The sequence below is a fragment of the Panulirus ornatus genome, chromosome 36, assembly GCF_036320965.1.
Source record: "Panulirus ornatus isolate Po-2019 chromosome 36, ASM3632096v1, whole genome shotgun sequence".
NCBI lineage: Eukaryota > Metazoa > Arthropoda > Malacostraca > Decapoda > Palinuridae > Panulirus > Panulirus ornatus.
Window position 1 is genome coordinate 13793868 of NC_092259.1, and position 23489 is coordinate 13817356.

At 47.2% G+C, this 23489-nt stretch overlaps 1 protein-coding gene across 5 annotated transcripts in view; it reads left to right on the forward strand.

The window, feature by feature from the left end:
- Positions 1-925: 925 nt before the first annotated feature.
- Positions 926-23489, forward strand: part of LOC139760388 (sodium-dependent proline transporter-like) — a 54960-nt gene continuing 32396 nt past the window's right edge. For 2 of the 5 annotated variants that reach the window (XM_071683505.1, XM_071683508.1), the window contains exons 1-4: positions 926-1028; positions 2274-2347; positions 2565-3447; positions 4475-4635. In XM_071683505.1, the coding sequence (XP_071539606.1) occupies positions 4624-4635 (12 nt within the window). In that variant the 5' untranslated portion in view covers positions 926-1028; positions 2274-2347; positions 2565-3447; positions 4475-4623. Of the gene's footprint in view, positions 1029-2273; positions 2348-2564; positions 3448-4474; positions 4636-17273; positions 17459-21706; positions 21913-23489 lie in introns of those variants that run through there. The other 3 variants (XM_071683506.1, XM_071683507.1, XM_071683509.1) reach the window with 2 other exon arrangements.

Here is a 23489-nt window from a genome sequence, read left to right on the forward strand (position 1 = left end):
ATATTTCGTGTTGATGGTATAGCGCGATTTAAGTTGTTAATGATTTAATAACATATTGGCTCATGAAGGATTTCCGATTCCGTCTGTACGAATTTGTGAGTAAATCGTCCTTTGGCGAGGTTGTATCATTGGCAGTACAGTCTTGGTGAAGAGCCTCGCACTCCAAGCAGTCTACCAGTGCCTCTTTACAAATGCAGTAACACCAGTCGTCCTGAAGCAATTATAATTGAATCGATAAACCATTTTGGAACACCACAAAAAATAACCCCCTAACTAAAGCAGGTATTTGTAACGATCTTTTGCTATGAAATTATTGCCTTACGTTCCCCGTGTTCTACCAGCCGCCCAGCCAGTCAACCAGGGTGGCCACTCAGCCCTCTCGACCAGAGTTCCTGCCAGTCCTGGAAATGCGCCGGAAACGTCAGTTTCAAGGCTTACCACTTCTGGAAGTGCCATATCGTATCCAGAACCTCACCATGTTTAGTAAATATAGCTTACTGCCCTTGTCTGTTTGCTAATAATCATATTAGGACCATATTTTCAATGTGGTACAGCCAAAGTTGTTATTTTCAAAATGTTGACATCAATCACTGTAAAACAAGTGCAGACTTAATCACTCATGAATTTCGATAAAATTGTGTCCAAATGATATATACTTACCTAACTGATTACTTTTGACTTTACTGCTAATGTACAGGTCATATTTTTCAAAGAAACAATATTGCAGAAAACGAGACTAATGACTCGAAGTCTTAATATAAAAGGGCTTTCGAGTCTTGGTGAAATTCATTCCGGGTTTCATGTGCATACATTTAACCCAGCAAGATGGACACACAAAATATGAAGCAGATTCGAAGCAGTTCAAGAAGCAGCTTCGGGTTTTCAATATGACGTCATGTGGGCATCTTCCCGCCCGTTTCTGGCCAGAGTCACGTGATGCTTCTTTTAGTGTGGCTGTTGTCTGGTGTTGTGTTATTATGTGATAAAAAAAATCGAATTCTAGCAGCATCAGAAGTACGAAAGACGAGGTAAGTCATCCCAAGGCATCCAAGAGCACAAATAGGGAAGATGAAGCTCACAGCTATGGAGATTCATGTGATATATAAGGATAATCTGTTGCATTTAGCGCCATATTTACGGGTGTTATCTGTCATGGCGGCTGTAGTTGGTATATCAAGGTGGGGAATAATTTCGAATATGAAGGCTTGAGGGTAGTATTAGTCTTATTTAGAGAAGAATAAATGGTTTTCAGAAATAAGGTTTTGTATCAATGTAGGGGAATGATCTGGCACTGTCAGTAAAGGGAATTTGTGTACAGTTATTAACCAAAACGTATTCCTACAATTGTGCGTTCATAAGGGGGTCAAACGTTAAGAAAAATAAAATCCTATTGGTGTAAAGCAAATGTCAGGGAACCTATGAAATTAGTTTTATAGGTCAGGGGGAATATCCATTTCCAAAATATTTGGATTAATATTCGATTATGTTACCAAGTTGGATTTGAGCTTTTTCGACCGTAGAAGATTAAAGTGATATGAAAAGTTGGGAGTAACTGAAGTTGTATTCCCTCAGATAATATGTTATCAGTCTTAGTAACTTCGTAAGCTGTATTTTGATCCAGTTTAGGGAAGGTAAGCACAGGGTGGCGAGGAATGTAGCTTAGGGACTGGGAGAGGTTTCTCGATTTTTTTGTTTTTTTGTTTTCTCCGTGTAGCTTCAGATTTTTTCATGTTTTTTCAGCCCTACTCAGTTGTCAATTAAGTTTAAAAGGAGGACTTTTAAATGGTGACCGGGACGATCACTGGTCTGAAAATATCATTTGTTGCTGATATGATAACAGCCCAACGATAATAATGGTATACAAACCATTGTATTTCATATTTTTTTCGATAGACAAACTGCGTGGAGTTACCAGCCCGTCAGGCTAAGCTTGAGATGAAGCATCCAGAGCAACAAAAGTTTTCAATCTTGGAATTTACTCTCGTAATTGTTTATACCAGATATAATGGTGATTTATTACCCCCTCTCATTTTTTTATGATTACAGGCTCAACATGGAATATTTTGTGAATTACTGTAAATAAAGCGTAGATTAGTGATACATAGACATTTATCCATTCGAAAGACTAAAAGGATAGGAATAATTAGGATATATAAATCATTATCATTAAAGTTTATTGTGTACTGTATAATTCAAGCGGGGGGGAATGTGGTATGGCTCCCGTTGCCCCTCTGGTCAATATATTATATCGCTAATGTGGACCATGATTGCAGAACGGTGGCCTCGTGTCTGCCGTCGGGACTAGGCGACATGTGGCACCGGGCGTGACGGACTGCCGACAGTAAAGGTATGTGATTTCCCACCACCTGTCTGAGCTCCTCTTCACGATTCATACATTCGACAGACATCTGCTCATGAGAATGAAATGTAATGAAAATGGAATATTATTGCAGAGATCGTCTTTAGTCTTGAGAAATGGCCATGGGGGAATTAACTATCTGACGATATTAGTAGTGTTTGAAGGAGGATACGATCCTGATTAACATAAAATATTTTCTTTCAAGGTAAGTGCGACGACCTGCGGAGTGTTGCCTGCGCGTTGTTCTGGACGAAGCTTGACAGGTAAGTTGATCTCATGATTATTCAGTTGTTTATTCCTGGTCATGTGTGATTATGTAAACATGAAAGTTACACCACTTCGGCAATGTCCAGTGACACTTTCATTAATGTCCTTGATCAGGTTATTATATTTGAAAATGAAAGTTACACTACTTCGGCAAAGTGGACACTTTCAGTAATGTAAGCAGGTAATTATATTAGAAAATGAAAGTTATACTACTTAGGCAAAGTGGACACTTTCAGTAATGTAAGCAGGTAATTATATTAGAAAATGAAAGTTATACTACTTAGGCAAAGTGGACACTTTCAGTAATGTAAGCAGGTAATTATATTAGAAAATGAAGGTTGTACTACTTCGGTAATGGCCAAAGAGGAAACTTTTTCAGTATTGTCCTTAGGAGGGTTGCGCTACCGTGTGCAGCTGGTACATCCGTTTCGTACTCTTGCGTGCGCTTTGTTCGTGTTGTTTTAAAATCTTTTCGCCGGCTCTACCACCGGTGGTGGTGGTGGTGGGTATCGTTTGAAAATGTGGATGGTGCAGCTTCCTGTGGTGTGTCACCTGGCTGGCTGTGGTGGTGGAGGTGTCTTCGGCAGATGGTGTGGCTGGCTGTGGTGGAGGTGTCAGCGGTGTGTCGTCTACCTGGCTGTGGTGGAGGTGTCAGCGGTGTGTCGCCTACCTGGCTGTGGTGGAGGTGTCAGCGGTGTGTCGCCTACCTGGCTGTGGTGGAAGTGTTGCTGGTCGGAAGAGTGGGTGTCCGGTGTAAGATAATAATTCTGCATCTGGACTGCGAGTGACACCCGAGGGGAAGGCTGACCCACAACTCTCAGGTGAAGTATTTCATTTATTTTTGTTTATTCATACCTAGTATGAGTTAGAAAAATATTTGTGAAATTGTTCGTTCATTCTGATAAAATGAATTTAATGACTGGGTAACAAGTTATGAAGCGTCGTCCAGGAACTGGGCTCTCTGCTTGCCTGCCGGTGTGTGTGTGTGAATTGTTGTTGGGTGTTCGCAGGCGAGGGCGTTGAAATTGTTGGTTTGTGGTTCGCCACTCGGGTTGCTGCAAGTTATTGGTTTGGGGAGTGTGGCCCAGGACATCAGAATTGTTAGTTCGAGGTTTTGCAGTTTATAGCAGGTGCTTGTAGGGCATCGTAGTTATTGATGCAGGGTTCATGGAGCACGGTGTTGGACGGGAACTCGGCGGTTGAAGCGTTGCTTTTGATTGGGTCTTGTACGCTGGATTGGTGATGTTGATGGTTGCGCCTCGTACGGTGGGGTATTAATGCTATGGATGAGTCTCGTTCATCTGGGTGGTGATGTGCAGGTTTGGATAATTGGGTCATGGCATAGCTGTGCAGGGTAGAAAATGTGTATCAAGGCATTGCTGTGTATGTTAGAAAATGTGGGTCAGGGGCATTTCTGTTTAGGTTAGAAAGTTAAGGTTAGGAAATTGCTATTTACGGTTAGAAAATATGGCTTAGGGCGTTGCATTATGATGTTGAGGAATATACGTCAGGGTGGTATAGTCATTTCAGTGTTGCATATCAGGTTAAGTTGTACATACTGGTTGATAATGTTGGCTGGGACAGAGGCAGGTGTACTGCTGTTGCTGGATGGGTTGTACCGTTGTAGTTTTTTATTGGGTTCCTAGGGACTGGGGAACCTTAGTGTCAGGGTCGAGTATTGATAAAGCCAGGTAGTGGTGCGTGGTTCGAGTTGAATATGCCAGGAGTACATGGTGAAGACTTCAGTAAGGTAGATGGTCCAGTACTGTACTTAACAGATTGTGTTAGGCTGGGAAACAGTATCGCTCTCTCACTCTCCATATATTTACCTTTGTTCCTGTATTACAGGTGAAGCCATGGACGACCACATCTTGGTGATGATGGTGCCTCTGGATCGTAACATTTACAAATTATGCCACCCACTGACCACCCTTGTTCGTCCATCATGGCGGGTCAAGCATCGTAGGCGGCAATACTGACCCTCCCGCTTCACCACGATGCACAGGACGGTAAGTCAAGCGTCACGTACTGCCGGGGGAATGGACAGTACGATGGTAGATTGCGTGCATGTGAGAAGGTTACATACCGCAGCATTACCAAGTAGCAGCTTATTCTCCGCAGAATTGCACCTGAGTGAGAGTGGGTGGACCTGGGTGTGAATAATTGATCAAAGTTTGCTTGAGGATCCCTGTCCTTATATGATATTTGAAAGTTTCAGTTAAGCCATGTATTTTTTTTTCACGGGTCAATAATTTATTTTTTCAATGAAGCGTCAGGGGTTTGCGAGAGTAGATTGGAGTCACCAGAGCACATGTTATGACCACCGTCAGGTTCACTCCTGCCCCCATACTAACTTTCCATTGTGTGTCATATTGAGACGTCGATGTTTGGATGGGGTAGAAATCTGTAACCTTGATAAGTTTTGCCGTAACTTGCTTACACCACCGCTGCAGTCGTCTGATCCTTCACACACACACACACACACACACACACACACACACACACACATCGTGATTAGTAAGCGGCAGGTGTTTCACAAGTGTCCTTGGGGTTATATGATGATGTGTAGTGTTGCTCATGGTGTGGAAGTAAGGTTAATCGGTGGAGGGAACTGATATATTACCGTTTGGGGTGGGGGGGGGGGGGCTTCAGGCACTATATACATTATGTGATAAAATGTGTAAGGTTTTTTTTATAGATAAGATTTTCATATTGATTTCTGATGGGAACAAGCATGAATATCCAGATCATTATAGTTGTGGGAAATTGCAATGTATCAGGTGGGTGCTGTGTGAAACATATTGGTGGTAAGTAGGTTAGGTTAGATTTTGGTATGGTAGGGAGGTGAAGTGATGATGGAAGACATTACAGGAAGAGGAGGAGCTTTTTTATTTTTGACATGAAAAGAAAAAGATAAATATTAAGCAGAAATTTCATTATGCAGCTATATTGGTGTTACCAAGTCGGACTTCCTGTTTGTTTTTGAAGCGCCGCAGAAGGAAATGTCAGTTTATCTTGATGCGTACACGTCGAGAGGGATGCTTGCTGATCCTAGGTTCGTGTTGACTATATTTCTCTCTATGGAGACTATTTATTAGGTGTATGATAGACCAGGGCTCAGGCAGGGGCCGGGGGTTACGGGCAGGAATCTGCCGCTGTTGAGTTCATGTCTGAACCTCAGGCGAAGATTATCACCATATTTTAATTCATACCGTGTGCATGGTGTACACACCACCCTACTGAACCTGCTGGTTGACACGTGAGTATCGCTGGAGAGGATCATGAGACGCTCAGACTGCCACTCCTTTGACGTGAGGGAGACTGAGCCTGTGAGGTGAAGACACGGGTTAATGTAGCCATTGTGTCAAGGTGGCAGTGATGACGGAGTAACAGAAAGGAAAGAGTATGTGTATTCCGTGGAGAGACGTCCTAGGGCGATCACAGTCACGCCACCACCATATGCTAAACAGTCTAGGATGACTGAAGTCATGCGTGCTGGAGTCTGCTTTGGTGGGAAACCTTGTGTGGATGTGTGAACACGTCGCGTACGTATGTATGTCAGAGGACTCTGCGGTGACCCAGAAGGTTGTTAACGTCTTATCGCAATTAGGAACTTAAAAAAAAGCAGATTGTCGGAGTTCTCTTACGTAGTGTCTAGAGGCTTCTGAAGCTGCTGAGGTCCTGGAAGTGTTGAAGGGACTCATGATATTAGCCAACCCCAGTCTTATCGGGGTTGGCTTGAGACGCGTCGAGGGGGTTGTAACAAGGCTGAGGCACCGCTGGCGTAGATCTGGCGGTGACCAGTTTGATCTGGCGGGCCAGGACCGAGGGCGCCGCTGGCCATCACGGTGTGGCACTTGAGAATTATGTGTCGCCCGACCGCCCGCCTCAAGTACCTCGTCTTAGAACCAACTTGGAGACACAGTCCAGAGATCCTCGAGCCGGTCAACAATACGGCTCTCTCTCTCTCTCTCTCTCTCTCTCTCTCTCTCTCTCTCTCTCTCTCTCTCTCTCTCTCTCTCTCTGGCGCGTGAGTTTGAGTGGATGCGTATCTCTAGAGGAATGGTCGTGGGCCGTCCTATTAGATGAAATGCCGACCCCAAGGCAAACGTGTAGAGGTCAAGCAGGAGTGTAGCAGAGATTACTCGTGGGTTATCGATGGCTGAAGCTGCTGCAGCCGTCGTATTCCACTTTACTGTATGGTCGTCATATTGAGGAGAGAGGGAAGGTTATTACGTGACCTCCTGACCCGCCCACACTGGCTGAATCTCAGGATGAATCCTTAAGGGCGACTATCTTACCATAAATAATATTGCGTTTTGAGAATCCTACTGAGTCATTTCAGTTTAATAGGAATGCAAAGTTTTCTGATCGTCTTGATTTTCCTTAGTGTGCCAGTAGTGTAGGAAAGTGTTCGTATTCTCTCGGGATTGAATTAAAAGCTGCAAATCTTGTCATGCAGTGAAAAACTCGAAAAGTTTCAAGAGATCAAACATCTAGGCTCATGTAGAGATGACTGTGGTCATTTAGGCAAGAAAAGCTTTACCACAAGTCTGTTGAAATGTATTCTGGCAGAGGCGGTTGTCTGGGATGAGGGGTAAGTCCACCGTCAACCCAGCTGTTCATCCTCCACTGGTAACTGGTCGGTAGAATAGGTACCTTACCCTAGCTGAGATTAGGTTATATATATACCATCATTTAATGAGATGGCCTTGGTTAGGGGATTTAGTTGCCTGTGTCGTCTCTGTTGCCATAAGAAGCACGTCATTCATGCCTCTGGCTGCTGCTATGATAGATTTTCAGGAGAGAACGCCTGTGTTGTAGCGGGAAGGCTGTGCCGGCAACATAGGATGTGGCTTTATAGCAGTAATTACTGTTATGTTCACCGTCCTCCGCCCTTGGCAGGAGGTAGCAGGCGTGGGCCCCACTCAGCTTGTTTTCTTTAAAAACGACGGGGGCTTAAATGTGTCCCTCGGAATGAGGGAATCACTCTGTGATTTACCAACCGTCACATGAACAGAGTAAGGTCAGCACCAGACATGTTTGTGAGATGATGTAATGTAATTGATAACGTGAAGTGTGGAACGGGGAAGGCTCTCCTGTTTTGTCTTGGGAATTTGTGGCTTAAAGAGGACTTGGGGCCAACATTGTGCGTTCGTGCTGGACTAACATTGAGGTTGTAAGTGTGGGTCATGTCAGTATGTCTGCGAATATTTTGAGGAATATCTCTAGACACGTTGCGAATATTGTGAGGAATATCACAAGACGCTCCTCCTGATATATCTGAGGTTCGCTGTATACCTGTGCGTATATGTGAAGATACATACACACGCACATACGCTCATAAACCATACTGATAATAGTGGATTACCAACTTAGGCTTTTGTTGTATAACAGTGTACCGACTTGCCGCTTCTGATGAGAAAATTGCCCCGCGGGACCTGACGGGCTCAAGGCTGGGATTTTGGTGTGTGGAGGGCGTGTTGCTCCTGGTGAAAAAGAGACTGGCTGCCTTGGCCGTGCCCCCTGTCTTAGCATCTCTTTCTTTCTTGCTCTTGGTCGACCTAAAGCCTCTCGTTCACCTGGACAAGTTCAGTTTTGGCGGCCAGTCGTGCGTCTGTATTTCGTGATGTGGTCTGGTGACGGGTGGGGTAATTTGTAATCCTTTCTCGTGTTGATCCCGAGGACCTCCGGACACTTCCCCACCAACGGTCACTAGCAACAACAGTAACGTCATCAGCGCGGGTGTCTGCCAGTTGTTGATGGCGACGCAAGACTTTACCTACACACGACACTAATACAGGAAGATCAGAATTGGGTTTATTAATAGGTTAAAGATTGATGTTCTCCCATGGGTAGAGCTGGTATAGGTGGTGTGATGATGGCAAGTGTGCGGCAGTAAATATGTGCCTTCTTCACACCATCTGCCACACTTACACGTCCAGCGACATTACCAAGGTCACGTGATGTGAGGTTCCTGATGCGGCTGTAAGGTTGAAGATGGTCTCCTCATGGTCCTGGTGTTGTACACCCTCTGGTGCACACCTCCGTCATGATCTTCGTCATGGTCCTGGTGTTGTACACCCTCTGGTGCACACCTCCGTCATGATCTTCGTCATGGTCCTGGTGTTGTACACCCTCTGGTGCACACCTCCGTCATGATCTTCGTCATGGTCCTGGTGTTGTACACCCTCTGGTGCACACCTCCGTCATGATCTTCGTCATGGTCCTGGTGTTGTACACCCTCTGGTGCACACCTCCGTCATGATCTTCGTCATGGTCCTGGTGTTGTACACCCTCTGGTGCACACCTCCGTCATGATCTTCGTCATGGTCCTGGTGTTGTACACCCTCTGGTGCACACCTCCGTCATGATCTTCGTCATGGTCCTGGTGTTGTACACCCTCTGGTGCACACCTCCGTCATGATCTTCGTCATGGTCCTGGTGTTGTACACCCTCTGGTGCACACCTCCGTCATGATCTTCGTCATGGTCCTGGTGTTGTACACCCTCTGGTGCACACCTCCGTCATGATCTTCGTCATGGTCCTGGTGTTGTACACCCTCTGGTGCACACCTCCGTCATGATCTTCGTCATGGTCCTGGTGTTGTACACCCTCAGGTGCACACCTCCGTCATGATCTTCGTCATGGTCCTGGTGTTGTACACCCTCTGGTGCACACCTCCGTCATGATCTTCGTCATGGTCCTGGTGTTGTACACCCTCTGGTGCACACCTCCGTCATGATCTTCGTCATGGTCCTGGTGTTGTACACCCTCTGGTGCACACCTCCGTCATGATCTTCGTCATGGTCCTGGTGTTGTACACCCTCTGGTGCACACCTCCGTCATGATCTTCGTCATGGTCCTTGTGTTGTACACCCTCTGGTGCACACCTCCGTCATGATCTTCGTCATGGTCCTGGTGTTGTACACCCTCTGGTGCACACCTCCGTCATGATCTTCGTCATGGTCCTGGTGTTGTACACCCTCTGGTGCACACCTCCGTCATGATCTTCGTCATGGTCCTGGTGTTGTACACCCTCTGGTGCACACCTCCGTCATGATCTTCGTCATGGTCCTGGTGTTGTACACCCTCTGGTGCACACCTCCGTCATGATCTTCGTCATGGTCCTGGTGTTGTACACCCTCTGGTGCACACCTCCGTCATGATCTTCGTCATGGTCCTGGTGTTGTACACCCTCTGGTGCACACCTCCGTCATGATCTTCGTCATGGTCCTGGTGTTGTACACCCTCTGGTGCACACCTCCGTCATGATCTTCGTCATGGTCCTGGTGTTGTACACCCTCTGGTGCACACCTCCGTCATGATCTTCGTCATGGTCCTGGTGTTGTACACCCTCTGGTGCACACCTCCGTCATGATCTTCGTCATGGTCCTGGTGTTGTACACCCTCTGGTGCACACCTCCGTCATGATCTTCGTCATGGTCCTGGTGTTGTACACCCTCTGGTGCACACCTCCGTCATGATCTTCGTCATGGTCCTGGTGTTGTACACCCTCTGGTGCACACCTCCGTCATGATCTTCGTCATGGTCCTGGTGTTGTACACCCTCTGGTGCACACCTCCGTCATGATCTTCGTCATGGTCCTGGTGTTGTACACCCTCTGGTGCACACCTCCGTCATGATCTTCGTCATGGTCCTGGTGTTGTACACCCTCTGGTGCACACCTCCGTCATGATCTTCGTCATGGTCCTGGTGTTGTACACCCTCTGGTGCACACCTCCGTCATGATCTTCGTCATGGTCCTGGTGTTGTACACCCTCTGGTGCACACCTCCGTCATGATCTTCGTCATGGTCCTGGTGTTGTACACCCTCTGGTGCACACCTCCGTCATGATCTTCGTCATGGTCCTGGTGTTGTACACCCTCTGGTGCACACCTCCGTCATGATCTTCGTCATGGTCCTGGTGTTGTACACCCTCTGGTGCACACCTCCGTCATGATCTTCGTCATGGTGTGTGTAAACATCAAATATAACTTCATATATTTTCCGACGAGTGATTGTACACCAACACTCTTAGCCATAGACTTTGGAACACCGTATAAATGTACGCGAGCACAGATGTATACATACGTTTACCTGCAGATGGGAACACCTGCCGACTGGCGGCCGTAGTGTGCAATACCAGACAATTAGTATGGATTACCGGACGTACCAGGCACCTCTGGTACTCTGGACAAGTTTTTTGACGTCTATTTGTCGTCACGACTGTAAACGTCTTGTACACACGCACGCACGCATGATCACAAGTTCTCTACCTCGGACAGCGGATGGCTTCACTCCGTTTTCCATAGCTACTCCCGACATGTTTGTGGTGGGGGTTGGGGGTGATGGTGGGGCTCGTGGCGAGGTAAGCCGGCCGTTGGCGTCAGGTTGTCGGCTGTGTGGCGGGAGTGCAAGGCTGCCGGGTCCTCCCCACCCAGACGTGGACGCGCCCGCCACAGCTCACTTATGTTACCTTCGTTTTTTTTCCTACACTGAAATCGTATTTTGATGCTCAGTTTAGGAGATGGCCAGCACACTGCTCACGCTGCGTTGTAGTCCCGGCCGGATGTTGGAAGTTTGGGCATCCCACTTTAAAGAAAACAGACAGAGCCAATAGAGAAGGTCCATAGGAGTGGAACAAAGATGATGATGATGATGCATGAATACAAACATCCTAGATCTGTTTGTTGTTGTCGTGAGGAGTGGCTAGATTTTCATAAGATGTGAGGACAGACCAGTTAGAGGCCATAACATGATTGGTGGACCTGTAAATGCGGTCAACATACACAAGTTTAAAGAGTTGTATGATGAAGACATGGCGTACAGCTCCCCGCGCCTTATATAGATATGTAATTGTTCACATACACACACACACACACAACAGTTCCTTTGAGATGTGGGAGGATGTGCAGCGTGATGGGTACTGGCAGTATGGGACAGATAAATGATGACAAACAAAACCGTAAAATTGATGTGTTTGTGGATTTGTAACCAGATGACACAGCGGTACAGCACAGAGGTGATCTGGGAAACAGAGATCAGGTAGAATTACAGAGATACAGAAGGGAATACAGTTCACTAGAACATCGTCAGCAATGCTATTGTTTACCACTATGACGGAAGTGTGGAGTCAGAGGGAGTGCTGTGTGTTGCGAGGACACTTGGTCAAATTGGTGAAGGTAGCTCTTGGTAAATGTAGAACAGTTAAGGCTGGGCAAGAATGTAAACAGTAGACAGCTTTTCCCACACTGGGGGAAACAACCTAACAGGAATCAGAAAGGCAGAAGGAAGCCTTGGTGTTAACTGCACGTTGAACTCATCAATGAAGCCATTTGAAAAGGATTTTGAGAGAAAGTACATTTTGATCACGTCGAAATATCCTTCATGTGAGTCTTCCTTGATGTGTAACTACCACGAGCCCTTGTCGAGATGGCAGGAGAGTACGAACGTTAGGGAAACGTTTACGGCGTTTATTTTAACCAAGCTGGAGTAAACTTCATTCCGGTCTTTCTACTTGATGTCGCACAACTGCTAGCGAAAGTCCTGCGGGAACACGTTGGAGATGCTGCGAGACTTGGATAGAATGACATACAGACAGTTAAGGGAAACCCTCAACCCGCCCACGCTGGTGAAGAGACCATGGAAGATATGATATGATAAGCAACCACAGCTGCTTAAACTCCTGCCTTACACAGACGGATCTCTCGAGACGAAAGCCGACTTAAAGAAGATGTTCAAGAAGCTAAGGCGGAGCAGTGGAGGGAGGCACGTGAGACAGCATTTCTCCAGCGGGGCGACAGAGTTGTGGCTGTGTGGGAGAAGCCAAGCCGAGATGAAGTGAAAGTGGATAACGATCACTATAAACTATGTGATAGAAACGTCAGGTTGAATCTGCTGCAACTACGACGGTACCCTCCTCCTCGTCCTCGTGTATCAGTCTAACATTTCACCTCTCTGTTCAGGTCAGAGGTCACGTCATCAAGAGGTTCAGAGGTGGAGGCCCTGGTGTGTGGAACGTTCCTGACCCATATTTATCGTTTCGTGATAACCGAATAATGATAATGATCAACCTCGGACGATCACTGACCTGAATTGAAAGTCGGAGAGAATTAGGTATTGAGGACTTGCTGGTTGGTACACCATAGTGGTAACGGAAGGAAGGTAGATGATGATAAACGAATGTATAAGTGGACGTAATACGGTAATGGAAGGCGAGACACGTAAAATGTTTAACGTTTCGTGGGTGAAGCGACCAGTTGTGATCGTCTCTCTCTATTAGAGTGAATGATGGAATGGGAATCAATGTAGGAAATTGGCTAGAGAGGTATGGAGCCTTACTCCATCCTCTTTAAACATACAACTTCATTCTAGCTGGTGTGACGTCATGGTGGCGTCACACCACCCACGTACCGTGATTGGTTGGGGGATTAACGTCACGTCCCCCCCTCCCCCCGGGCCTGGCCAAAGGATTGATTGGCGCCACCATCGCTCCTCCCTGCCTGGGAGGTGGGCTATTTTTACGTGTAGTGGTTTCCTTGTCCCGATGACACTCTAACATCCACTCACTATCTTTCCCTATGTCTCTCCGTGTATCTTCCCCGTATCTCCTCTCATACTCGCAGTTTCATGATTGCTGTGAGACAGACAATCGCTGCTCTTAGCAGCAAGGTAGCGGGGCAGGGAGCTGGGGGATGGACGAGGCACGCTCCACTGCAGTCATTTTATGACGACGGTGTATCGTCTGTGATAACCTGAGGACTGCCTTACTCTGCTCCTTCTTTTATATGTAGCGGAGAACAGGTGGTGAACACGAGGTGATGATGTAGCATGGGACATGATGAACATACGTATCATTCATTGAATGAATAAGACCCTGGCTGTCATTCAACATGACACATACATACACCTACGCTGCACTTGCCACATAAACACACACACATACACACACACACACACACACACAGCAGTTCATACTGCTGACATATCATTTCAGTATCAGCGTCAGGCTTTTCAGTCAGCAGCCACGTAGTGTCAGGATTCTTAAGAGAAACTTCTATCAGCTGACGCCCTGCGGCAGACAGTGTGGTATGTAACTCATACCGAATATAAATATAGTATTGACCTTTGACCTTGGTGTCAGTAAAGACGCAAGTGTTTTTCCGGCAAAGAGGAGCTAGTGATCCCAAGAATATAGACTCTACGGTTTAGGGGTCAGGTCAGGCGAGGTCAGCAGCCTGACCTGACCCTGGGGTCACAAACCATGGTTCAGTATTTACCATCACTTCTCGCAAACATTGATGATGAATAGGTAAATAAACAATCGTGTAGAAAAGAAAATATAAAGTAGTAAATCCTTCTCTTGTGACTTGGAAATGGGACAATACATCCTGTGACCAGAGGTCATGGAGTCAGCGGGTGTTGGAGGGTCATATTGTGTCATGTACCTCGATTACCAAGCTCCCGCCCGGCACATGTGTTGCCCAGGAAGACTCGCTGTCAGTCATTCCCCGGAAGTGCATCGTGGTGCGGGAGTCTTGGAGAATCTGTTGATGTATAATTTGGCTATTGTGTGTGAGCTTGACCCCCGTCACCCACCGTGGGACACACGTTACCTGTGCCACGTGTAACCACCGGGCATAGGTCACAACTGTTATGATGGAAATTAGCTTGATCACTGAATGAGGGAACTGGTTCCCATATAACATTTGCCTGGCTCATACTTAGACACCAGCGTATACTGGCTCACCAACCCACGTAGCCAGTGTATACTGGCTCTCCTACCCACGTAGCCAGTGTATGCTGGCTCTCCTACCCACGTAACCAGTGTATACTGGCTCTACTACCCACGTACACGTAACCAGTGTATACTGGTTCTTCTACCCACGTAGCCAGTGTATACTGGCTCCCTTACCCACGTAACCAGTGTATACTGGCTCTCCTACCCACGTAACCAGTGTATACTGGCTCTCACACTTGCGGAACCTTCCCCAGCATGGGTGGACCCACAGTGTATCCGGCATGAATAACATGGCTCGTGCATACGGTGGGTGGTGGCAGCGTGTAGAGCCATACGGTAGTGGGAGGTGGATGGACCGGACGCTTGGGAAAACATTCTGGAAAGTGAATGGATCCCTCTACCTGACGCCCAGGAAACTCTCTGGTAGTGTGAATGGCTGATGGACCTTCTCCACCGGACGCTCAGGACATTTACTTAGAAACTTCACGGACGTAAACAATCGTGGCTCGCGTGCACTCGTCGCGTCAGCTGTTCAGAGTCTGACGACATTTGGACCATGAGAGTTATTTCTTGCTATTTGTTTCTTGCTCTTCATGTACTAACATTTTTTGCAATTTATAAATGTACTTGAAATTCAGGTATTTGTCTTACTGTTGCTATTAACAGTTTCTTCTGCCTGTTGAAATGGGTATGCCATTTTCTTTTCCCTCAAGCTCCTGTTCACTTCGTAAAGCACCAGGTTAGCAATGGGATCAGTTCTCTTGGTGCAACTGCTGGTGAGGAACCCCAGCCCGTTGGCTACTTACACTCCTCCAGGCACGAGAATGTTGTCCCCACACCTCACAGCAGTGGACCACTCTTCGTGTTCTCACCACTGCATGGTAATGTTATATGTTATGACCCTACGTCACGATGCAGGGCGAGTTGTGATTATCTTTAAGTCTTGTAGCACGTGAATGACGCCATCTAATAGTAAGATACTTTGAGAGAGAGAGAGAGAGAGAGAGAGAGAGAGAGAGAGAGAGAGAGAGAGAGAGAGAGAGCATAGTTGCCTTGTGACATTCTCATGGCTCTTTCTCCAGGTCTCGGGATGAAGCTCGTTCGTATATTTAGATGTGTGTGGTGTGTGTGTGTTTATCTGTTCGTCGTGTCGTGGTGGTCGGGAGTGAGGAGGTAGAACCTCCAGCATGGGTGTGGAGGCATGTCTTGTGGGGAGCAGGAGGCAACGCTGCTGAGGACCGCTGTACCCCAGGAACACTACCACCCTCGCACACGTTGGCTTGCCATTTGACCCGACCCTGAAGGTTCAGATCATACGAGACACCACCATACCCAAGGATCGTGTTGACACAATGCTCGTACTGGCCTTGAAGGATGGCCTTCCTCCTCCTCCAGCAGGAACCATTAGTGATATAATGGTTTGTCGACCGAGTTTTGGTCCTACAGTCTTGACCCGTGGTTACTTAATTGGCGCTGACCAGATCCAATATGAAGCTGCCGGTGCAGTGTGTACTGCACTAACGGAGGCAGAGGTATAGGAGTCCTGTGGTCAGTTATGAATTATGTGATGATTGGAAGCAATGGAAGTTTTATTAAGTGTTGTTGATGTATGTTAGAGTAATGATAAATTTTTTAAAAGATCCCAAAAGTGTTTCATGCAAATAGTTTTAAGGATATAGATGTCTTGTGCATATTAAAGGGCGGCCTACAACCCCTCACGTTGTGGCGCGTAAAATCATCGCCCCCAGATCGACTCAGCTGTGGTGCTCAAGGGTCGTGCCATCGTTCTCAAGGGTCGTACCATCGTTCTCAAGGGTCGTACCATCGTTCTCAAGGGTCGTGCCGTCGTCTTGAAGTCATCAGAGAGAATATTGTACCATAGTTTAGCACGTCAGTCTCGGTCTTGTGGCTTGGTGCTCATGTTAACCTAACGTGACAGGTTTTGATCGTCCTTAACGGACGGAGACGCGACGCTCCTCCCTGTGTGTGTGTGTGGTGTTGGCGCCTCGTGTACGGTAACTGACTGACCACGTGACACACCTGACAACCCGTCTTCCCCCACGTGATGCAGTACTGACTCCGACTGACGTCACAGCCTTCGGCGGTTTAGCGCGTTCCCTATCCTTGTGAAGGTCGGGTGCATTCTGATTGCCATACCAGTGAACTGTATTCTGATTGTCGTCATAGTGGACTGGAAAGTTACATGGGAATCTGGTGCTGTGTACTGCTGCTTGAGTTTGGTCAGGGTTAAGAAACTGAGTGTAGCATTATTATAATAGTTGTTATTAAAGTTTGGAATGTGGAATTGGCTGTGGATGGTGAGCTGTGGTTTCGGTACATTACACGCGACAGCTGAAAAAAAAATGGGTGTGTGCATATGAAGCCATTGTTCGTGTGATCTCGACGCCTTCTCACTAGGGCGTGAGGGATAAGTATCTGTATAAAAAGTAGTGTTATTACTAGTAGCAGGAGGTAGCCAGCTAAGTCTTGTTCTATGAACGCGGTCCAACCTTGATCGTCAGAGCACGACGGGACGACTTTTGACCAAGGAAGTGTCTGTGTGAGAGGCAAGATGTAGGGCCAGACAAGGCCGGCTGGCGGAGGATTGACCCGGATCCTGCTGGTGTGTGATGGAGTCTCACTGGTGGCGCCGCCTGCCCTCCTACTTGTACACACACACACACACATACACACACACACACAACATGGAATTTATGCGGGAAACTTGATGAAGCGGATATGAAGTAGTTATAAGAGCGGTAGGTGATGGTGGAGACTGACAGAGGACATGGTAAATGCAGACCTCACATAGATGTAAGGTGTATGAGATTTTGATTTTCTGGATGGCTGTTCCATCCTCGATTTCTTTTCCAAGTCTGTGAAGATATTTATTGGATCTTCAGGTTTACTGCTGGGCAGCGTAGCGCAAGATGGCCGGGCATCATCACCATCGGGAGCGGTGGTAACTTTCTGGACTCGCGACCAGCGGGACGCGGGTCTGTCTCCCGTGGGCCGCCAGGCTGTATATACGGAAATGATTGCGTGTCACTGAGTTGACCCATCCCGCCCGGGAGTCTGCCGACCCTCGGTATGTGGAACACGACAGTTTATGGCAGATTGATTTTGTGGTAGTGTCCTTGCCTGGCATATTCTCTACTTAAGTAGACGACCCGTAAACTTGATGTATTACATAAAGTCCTGAGGGGAAGAATATTCTCAGGTAACTCAGTTATTCCCAGATTTAAGTTTTTGTCGTTTTACAAAATTACTGTAACTGGGTCACGAGAGCGACCGGCCTTCCTGTGCGGCTGACGTGGTGTGTGATCATGTACGTACGGATCACCGGGAGGTGGGTAGGGCTTACTGCAGATATTGAGGGAAGCTTGGTGATAGTGGGAGAAGAGAAACATAAGGATTTCTGATTGTGGAATATAAAAGGATGTCTGGGTATGAGAGGGAGTAGTAAACATGATTATAAGGTGGAGTCTGTTACTAGGAGGAGTGAAATATTTGGAAGCCAGTTTTTATTACCAAGGAAGAGGGAACCTTGCTGCAGGGGGAGGGTGTGTGTACGTACGGATGGTAATCAGAGAAGAACAAGCGATGTAGATACTGAAGATAGCTACAAGATCCATGTGAGAGTAAAGGCAGTAAGAGGAAAAGCTAGATATATAGATAGATGTTAGATGGAGCACGACCGTAGAAGATTCCTGGGAAGCACAATAAAGCTGGCAGATGACGGGAAGGTTTGGTGATGTCTCGTCTTGACCTACTTCCATCGGCCACCGTCAGCCTGGCTGGCATGGCCGCCCGCTCGGTGTGTGTGTGTGTTTTATTAATACGTATGTGTTACCGGTAGAGATTTACTCGTTTTGTTACCCCATCTCTTAACCTTGCATGTGTATGTAACGTGTATTTACTCTTGTGTATATGTACACACACACAAACACACACACACACCCGATATTTAGCCAGGTACCCATCTGTCGACCAGCCAGCTCTGGGGAGGATGAACAGTTAGGTTGGGTGTGGGCCGAATGCCGCGTCTAGGATTCGACTGTGTGTGGTGGCGAGCCCGTGCTGACTTGTGTTCAGCAGCGGTGACCACTAGACCTTGCAGGCTCGTGTCTGTGTCATATGTATGGATGCATATGTATGTGTACGTCTGTATGTTTGTGTTCCTTTGTCTTTTCTTTATATATATATATATATATATATATATATATATATATATATATATATATATATATATATATATATATATATATGTATATCATGTTTGTATTTATGTGTATTAATATTTGTGTATGTCCGTGTGTGTGGATGTTGTCGGGCTCCGTCTGCTTTAAGTCATTATGAGTGAAAAGTCACCTTTGCCGAGTACAGTCTCTTCAAAGAACCTGCTTCAGAGGAGCCCATCCTGTCCCTGCTACTGATTGTAACGCAGCCTCGAAGCTATATGAGCCCCTGGGTCAGTGAGAAAGTGGCGCAGGAGTTATATTATAAGAGTAGGCATTTGCCTGTGTAAGGCGGCGCGCCTGTTTGTCTGTCAGTTTGAACACTTGTCGTTAATTAAGGTTTGAGGTAGTGAAACTGTGCGTGTAGTTCCCATAGACTCGACACGACGGATGTGGTGCAGAGATGAGGCCTTGTAATCCTTTTGCGCTACCGCTCACAGGATGAGCATGGGATGCATACTATATTTGCCGGGTAGTGTTCGACCACTATCATCTTCTGAGAGAGTTTGTCCTCAGACAGAAATGATGACATGTTGTTGTTGAAGCGTTAAAGCACTGTCTCCTGCTTCATGTGAATGCTGACGAATCTTTCCTTTGTTGATGGAAACACAGGCTGGTTAGTGGTAACGTGTGTGACACCGTTCAGCTTCGTATGGCTTGACTAGAGCTAGTTGGCAGAGAGGTGGACTGGACAGCCAGCGACGTTGTGTGTGCTGATGACGTGATAAATGTACAGATGTACGTTTGTACATTACTAGTATAAAGGGTTTAGTATATACCCAGGGTTATAGTGTTAGTGATCACTAGTTGTGGAGGCTTGCTGTGGCCACCCATTTTAGGGAGTTCCGGTTGGGAACTGAAGTCAGAGCTACAGATAGATAGCTTGATAGATGTTTACAAAAACCTTGTGTGTATGCATCATGTCCCAGCGGGGACCAAACGAGGACAGTTAGCCGCCAGTGTGTTGCCTTACGAGAACTTCTCACACATGCGACCACTGCATTCCCAGGGTCAGTAAGCACAACACACTGCAGTGCACCTTGCACGCGCCTGCTTGCCCTCATTCCCCACCTCACTGCGGCTGTTACAACCACTGACTTACAGAACCACGGGAGTGTCACCCCTTTCCTGCACCTACTGCCCCTCACATGAGGATAGACTAGACGTTGACGTACATGTGGTACCCCTATCATCATGTACGCCCCTGAGAAAGCTACCATGTATAGATCTGCACCAACCAGGGTACCTGTAGCAGATACCACCCACCTGCACCAACCAGGGCGTATCTCACCAGGTACCTATGTTTGGTATTGCACACAACGCTGCTTGTACATGACAACAGGATCATGAGAGTAATCAGTAGTTGACGTACAGGGTGTAGAAACACTGTACCACCGGGGTACTTCGGTGAGCCAGACTTGGCACCGGTCCTGTAAACACTCAGGGGCTGGTGAGTACACCAGTGAGGCAGATTTTTGTTCAACTACTGACATCTGCCGGGGATGCTGCCAGGAAGGTACAGGATACGTGCGAGGGACTCTGGGTTAGGAAAGTGCTGACAGTTAACACTTTTGTATATACCCAGGTTGACATGTACTTATGAAGCTGTTCAATCAAGCTTGACATCATTAAGCTGACACATACCACAAGACTACACATAGACAAGTTTTTACACAGTTAATTGTACTTCTTTGAGTTGCTTTCTAATGTTATGTAAATTAAAGGATTTCATGTGGATATTCTTTACCTGTGTTCTGTTACATTATGTGTTTAGACATTGTGTTTTCAGATAGTGTTTGGTTAAATAATCTTCAGGTAATTCAATACAGAGAATTAGATAAGAGATTGATATTGTCAAAATACGTTATAATCTCTGGAAAGGTATGCAATTTTCGATGTAAAAACCATTTAGTCTCCTCACAGAGTAGCAACACAGGAACTAGTAACGACCCTGTTGCTTATAGTGACAAAGCAAGACCTTAAAGCTCACCTAACTGTTGGCAAGCAGGGAGTAAATACGCGGGTCGACTCGTTGTACACGGCGAGTGTTTATACCCACGAGCACAGCACTTCCACTCTATTATGACGACGTAGCCTTTGACCTGACCTCTAAGGGTCAGATTAAAGATAAGGCTATCATACCAGGGGGTCTCACCTCGCAAGTATTCAAGGGTCTCACCATGCTGATCTGATGTTTCGTATTTACCCGGGTGAGGCGCCCCCACCACCCATTCAGCTGGTCGGGGCCAGCGTTTGTTTGTTGTGTGACGTCACGGGAGTGCTACTACGGGCGTCAGACTTCCGTCATGTGAGTCTATGGTGTACACTGGCTGCCTCACGCGGGGCATCTCTCTCATGCCTCACCCCCGGGCGGAGGACTAGGTCTATGCCTCCCCTCCATATGGGGACCCGACCGTGTCTCTCATCCCGAGGCAGGGGACCAGGACTGTCTCGTTCCCATCCCGCAGAGGCAAATAAGTAGCTACATTGTGTGGCTAAGTACGTCATGGGTATATGCGTTATGAGGCTGGCCTGCTGGGGATACCAGACGAGGGAATATTCCACTCGACTGCCAGCTGCTGTTTTCCCTCCCCTGAGGCCGTGGCTGGCTCTCTGGCTCTACATGTTGACATGTCTCGCGGTCCCACACACAAGGTAGATAAGGTCCTCCCGGAGCCGGTGTTATTGCCTCGGCCACGTAGGACTACAGGTGAATGTAGGGAACAGGATTTGCGTCTCAATAGAAGAAAACTGGGACGGTGAAGGTAAATTGAAGACGGAGTGGGAAAGAATCGACCTGGCTGGTGTTGTAACTCGTGTGTGGCCGCCGTAATGCGCGCGTCTCCTGAGCCGACATCATAATGTCTGCTATGGTTCCAATGTTTCTCGATTCTTTCTTCTTCCTCGTACTTGTTACTGAAGTATTCAGGAAGTCTAGGCGAAGTTCTTTTCAAGACAGTCACTGTGACGGATGAACCTTACCATAAAGGTTTGGAAACTAGAAGAAAAAAATCACGATTAATCTGGCAATTTTCTTGGATCCTCCAGGAAGAGGTGCGCGCGCAGGTCCCGCCTGGATATGTGTAAACGTTCCCGCTGCTCCACATTCAGTAGCGAGGAATCGTCGGGCTGTGAGGAACAACAGAAGGAACACACGAACACCTACACTGTTCAGTTGGATATAGAGCTCGTCTGATCTGTGTATCGCTTGGACTGTTGGAGCGCGTGGCAGCCTTTCTTTTGTCTTAGGGACGCGAAGTCTGATTTCATCGCCGTTCTGCCGGCCGGCAACATGCCCAAGAGGGTGAGTAGAACAGTCGATTTTTGATAATTTCTCGTGTGGTGTGTGTCGAGTATCGATTGCGTGGGGTGAGGGTAGCATCTCACCAACCAGCTATGACATAACATTAGCAGGTCATCTTAAGCTTTCATGACATCCAGTGATAGACTGTCAAGCCTGTGGTCTGAGGAAGGCGTATCCCCACGCAGCAATGACAACGCTGGAACCTCCTAACCCTTAGCGTTCATGACATCCACTGACAATCCATGAAGTCTGTCCACCACGCCCCTTAACACCATCTCTGTCAACGCCAGTGCCGCCACTACTTGTCGAACCCCTGGTGCCTTAGCTACCACAGTCACCAACACAACCATTATCACAGTGAGAACTGTAACATCCAGCACCACACTGACCACGTCCACAGTGGCAGAGGCTCCTCCATGGCTAGGAGATGCTGGTATCATATGGACTCATCACAAACCTAAGGGGAATAGCTTTAAGCCTTTTCCCTCCACTTGCTCTGTATGCCACATTCGGGGCTCCCCTTACTGTGTCCCTCTTGACCGTATGTGGGTATATGATAATGCGTCCTCCCCGCATCGTGAGCACGGTAAGCACACCTTCCTCCCACCGTGAGCACCATAATCATACCTTCCACCACCGCGGTGACAACAGTGGCTCCCATGACAATGGACCGCCATCTTCTTATCTGTGCTCTAAACCCACGCACTTCTCCCACGCTCTCCCCTCACACCGACACATGCATCGTGTTCACGCAGTCTGCACGCACTCATGGGTCAACTGGTTGCATGTGTCACGCATACGTACTTGATGGGGAGTGTAACACGTGTTGTCTATAATTAGAACGTGTATGCAATCCGGCAGTAGCGTATGTGGGAGGGCAGGTCTCACAACGTCATGTCACTGTCGTCCCTCGTTACGTCTCCTTATTGATTGGCTGTGAAGGTGTCCTGCGTTGTGCCTCGCCATTGACTGGGCCTGCAGAAGGTGGCACCGTAGACACTGACCTTCTCAAGAAACATGTATAATAAACACACAAACGCACACACGTCTCCCCTCTCACTCTCCCTCTCTTTCCCTCACTAGTAGCGGGACAGACGTATATTGATCCGTGCCGTTTATTCTCGAACTCGCAGCGCACGTCACCTTTTCAAATGGCCTCCGTAGGGACCACAGGGGGTTTTATAAGGACCCCCAGGGGATTTCACAATCAGACTCAGGTTGAATGCGATACAGTAGAACCGTCCTGTATTGTTTTGCTATTATGTTTCAGTAGTTAGGTACGATTTATACTTGTATATCAGGTATACGAAAACAGTGACATAATGCATACTAAGTAATGATGATCATGCATAGTAGATGATGTCAAGTGTTAGAAAAATTAGATAGTATAGTGTGTTGCAGACATGGTTACACCAGGAGTATATTGTTTACGTGTCCGTTGGGCCCTGTTTACTGGTGCTCACGTCAGTAAACAGGACCAGTAAACAAAATGTAGGGGAAATGGCTGCCCAGACGCATGTCTGTAAACACTGAGTTACAGGATCTGCTAATCACTGATTAGGAGTTCCGTTTCCCAG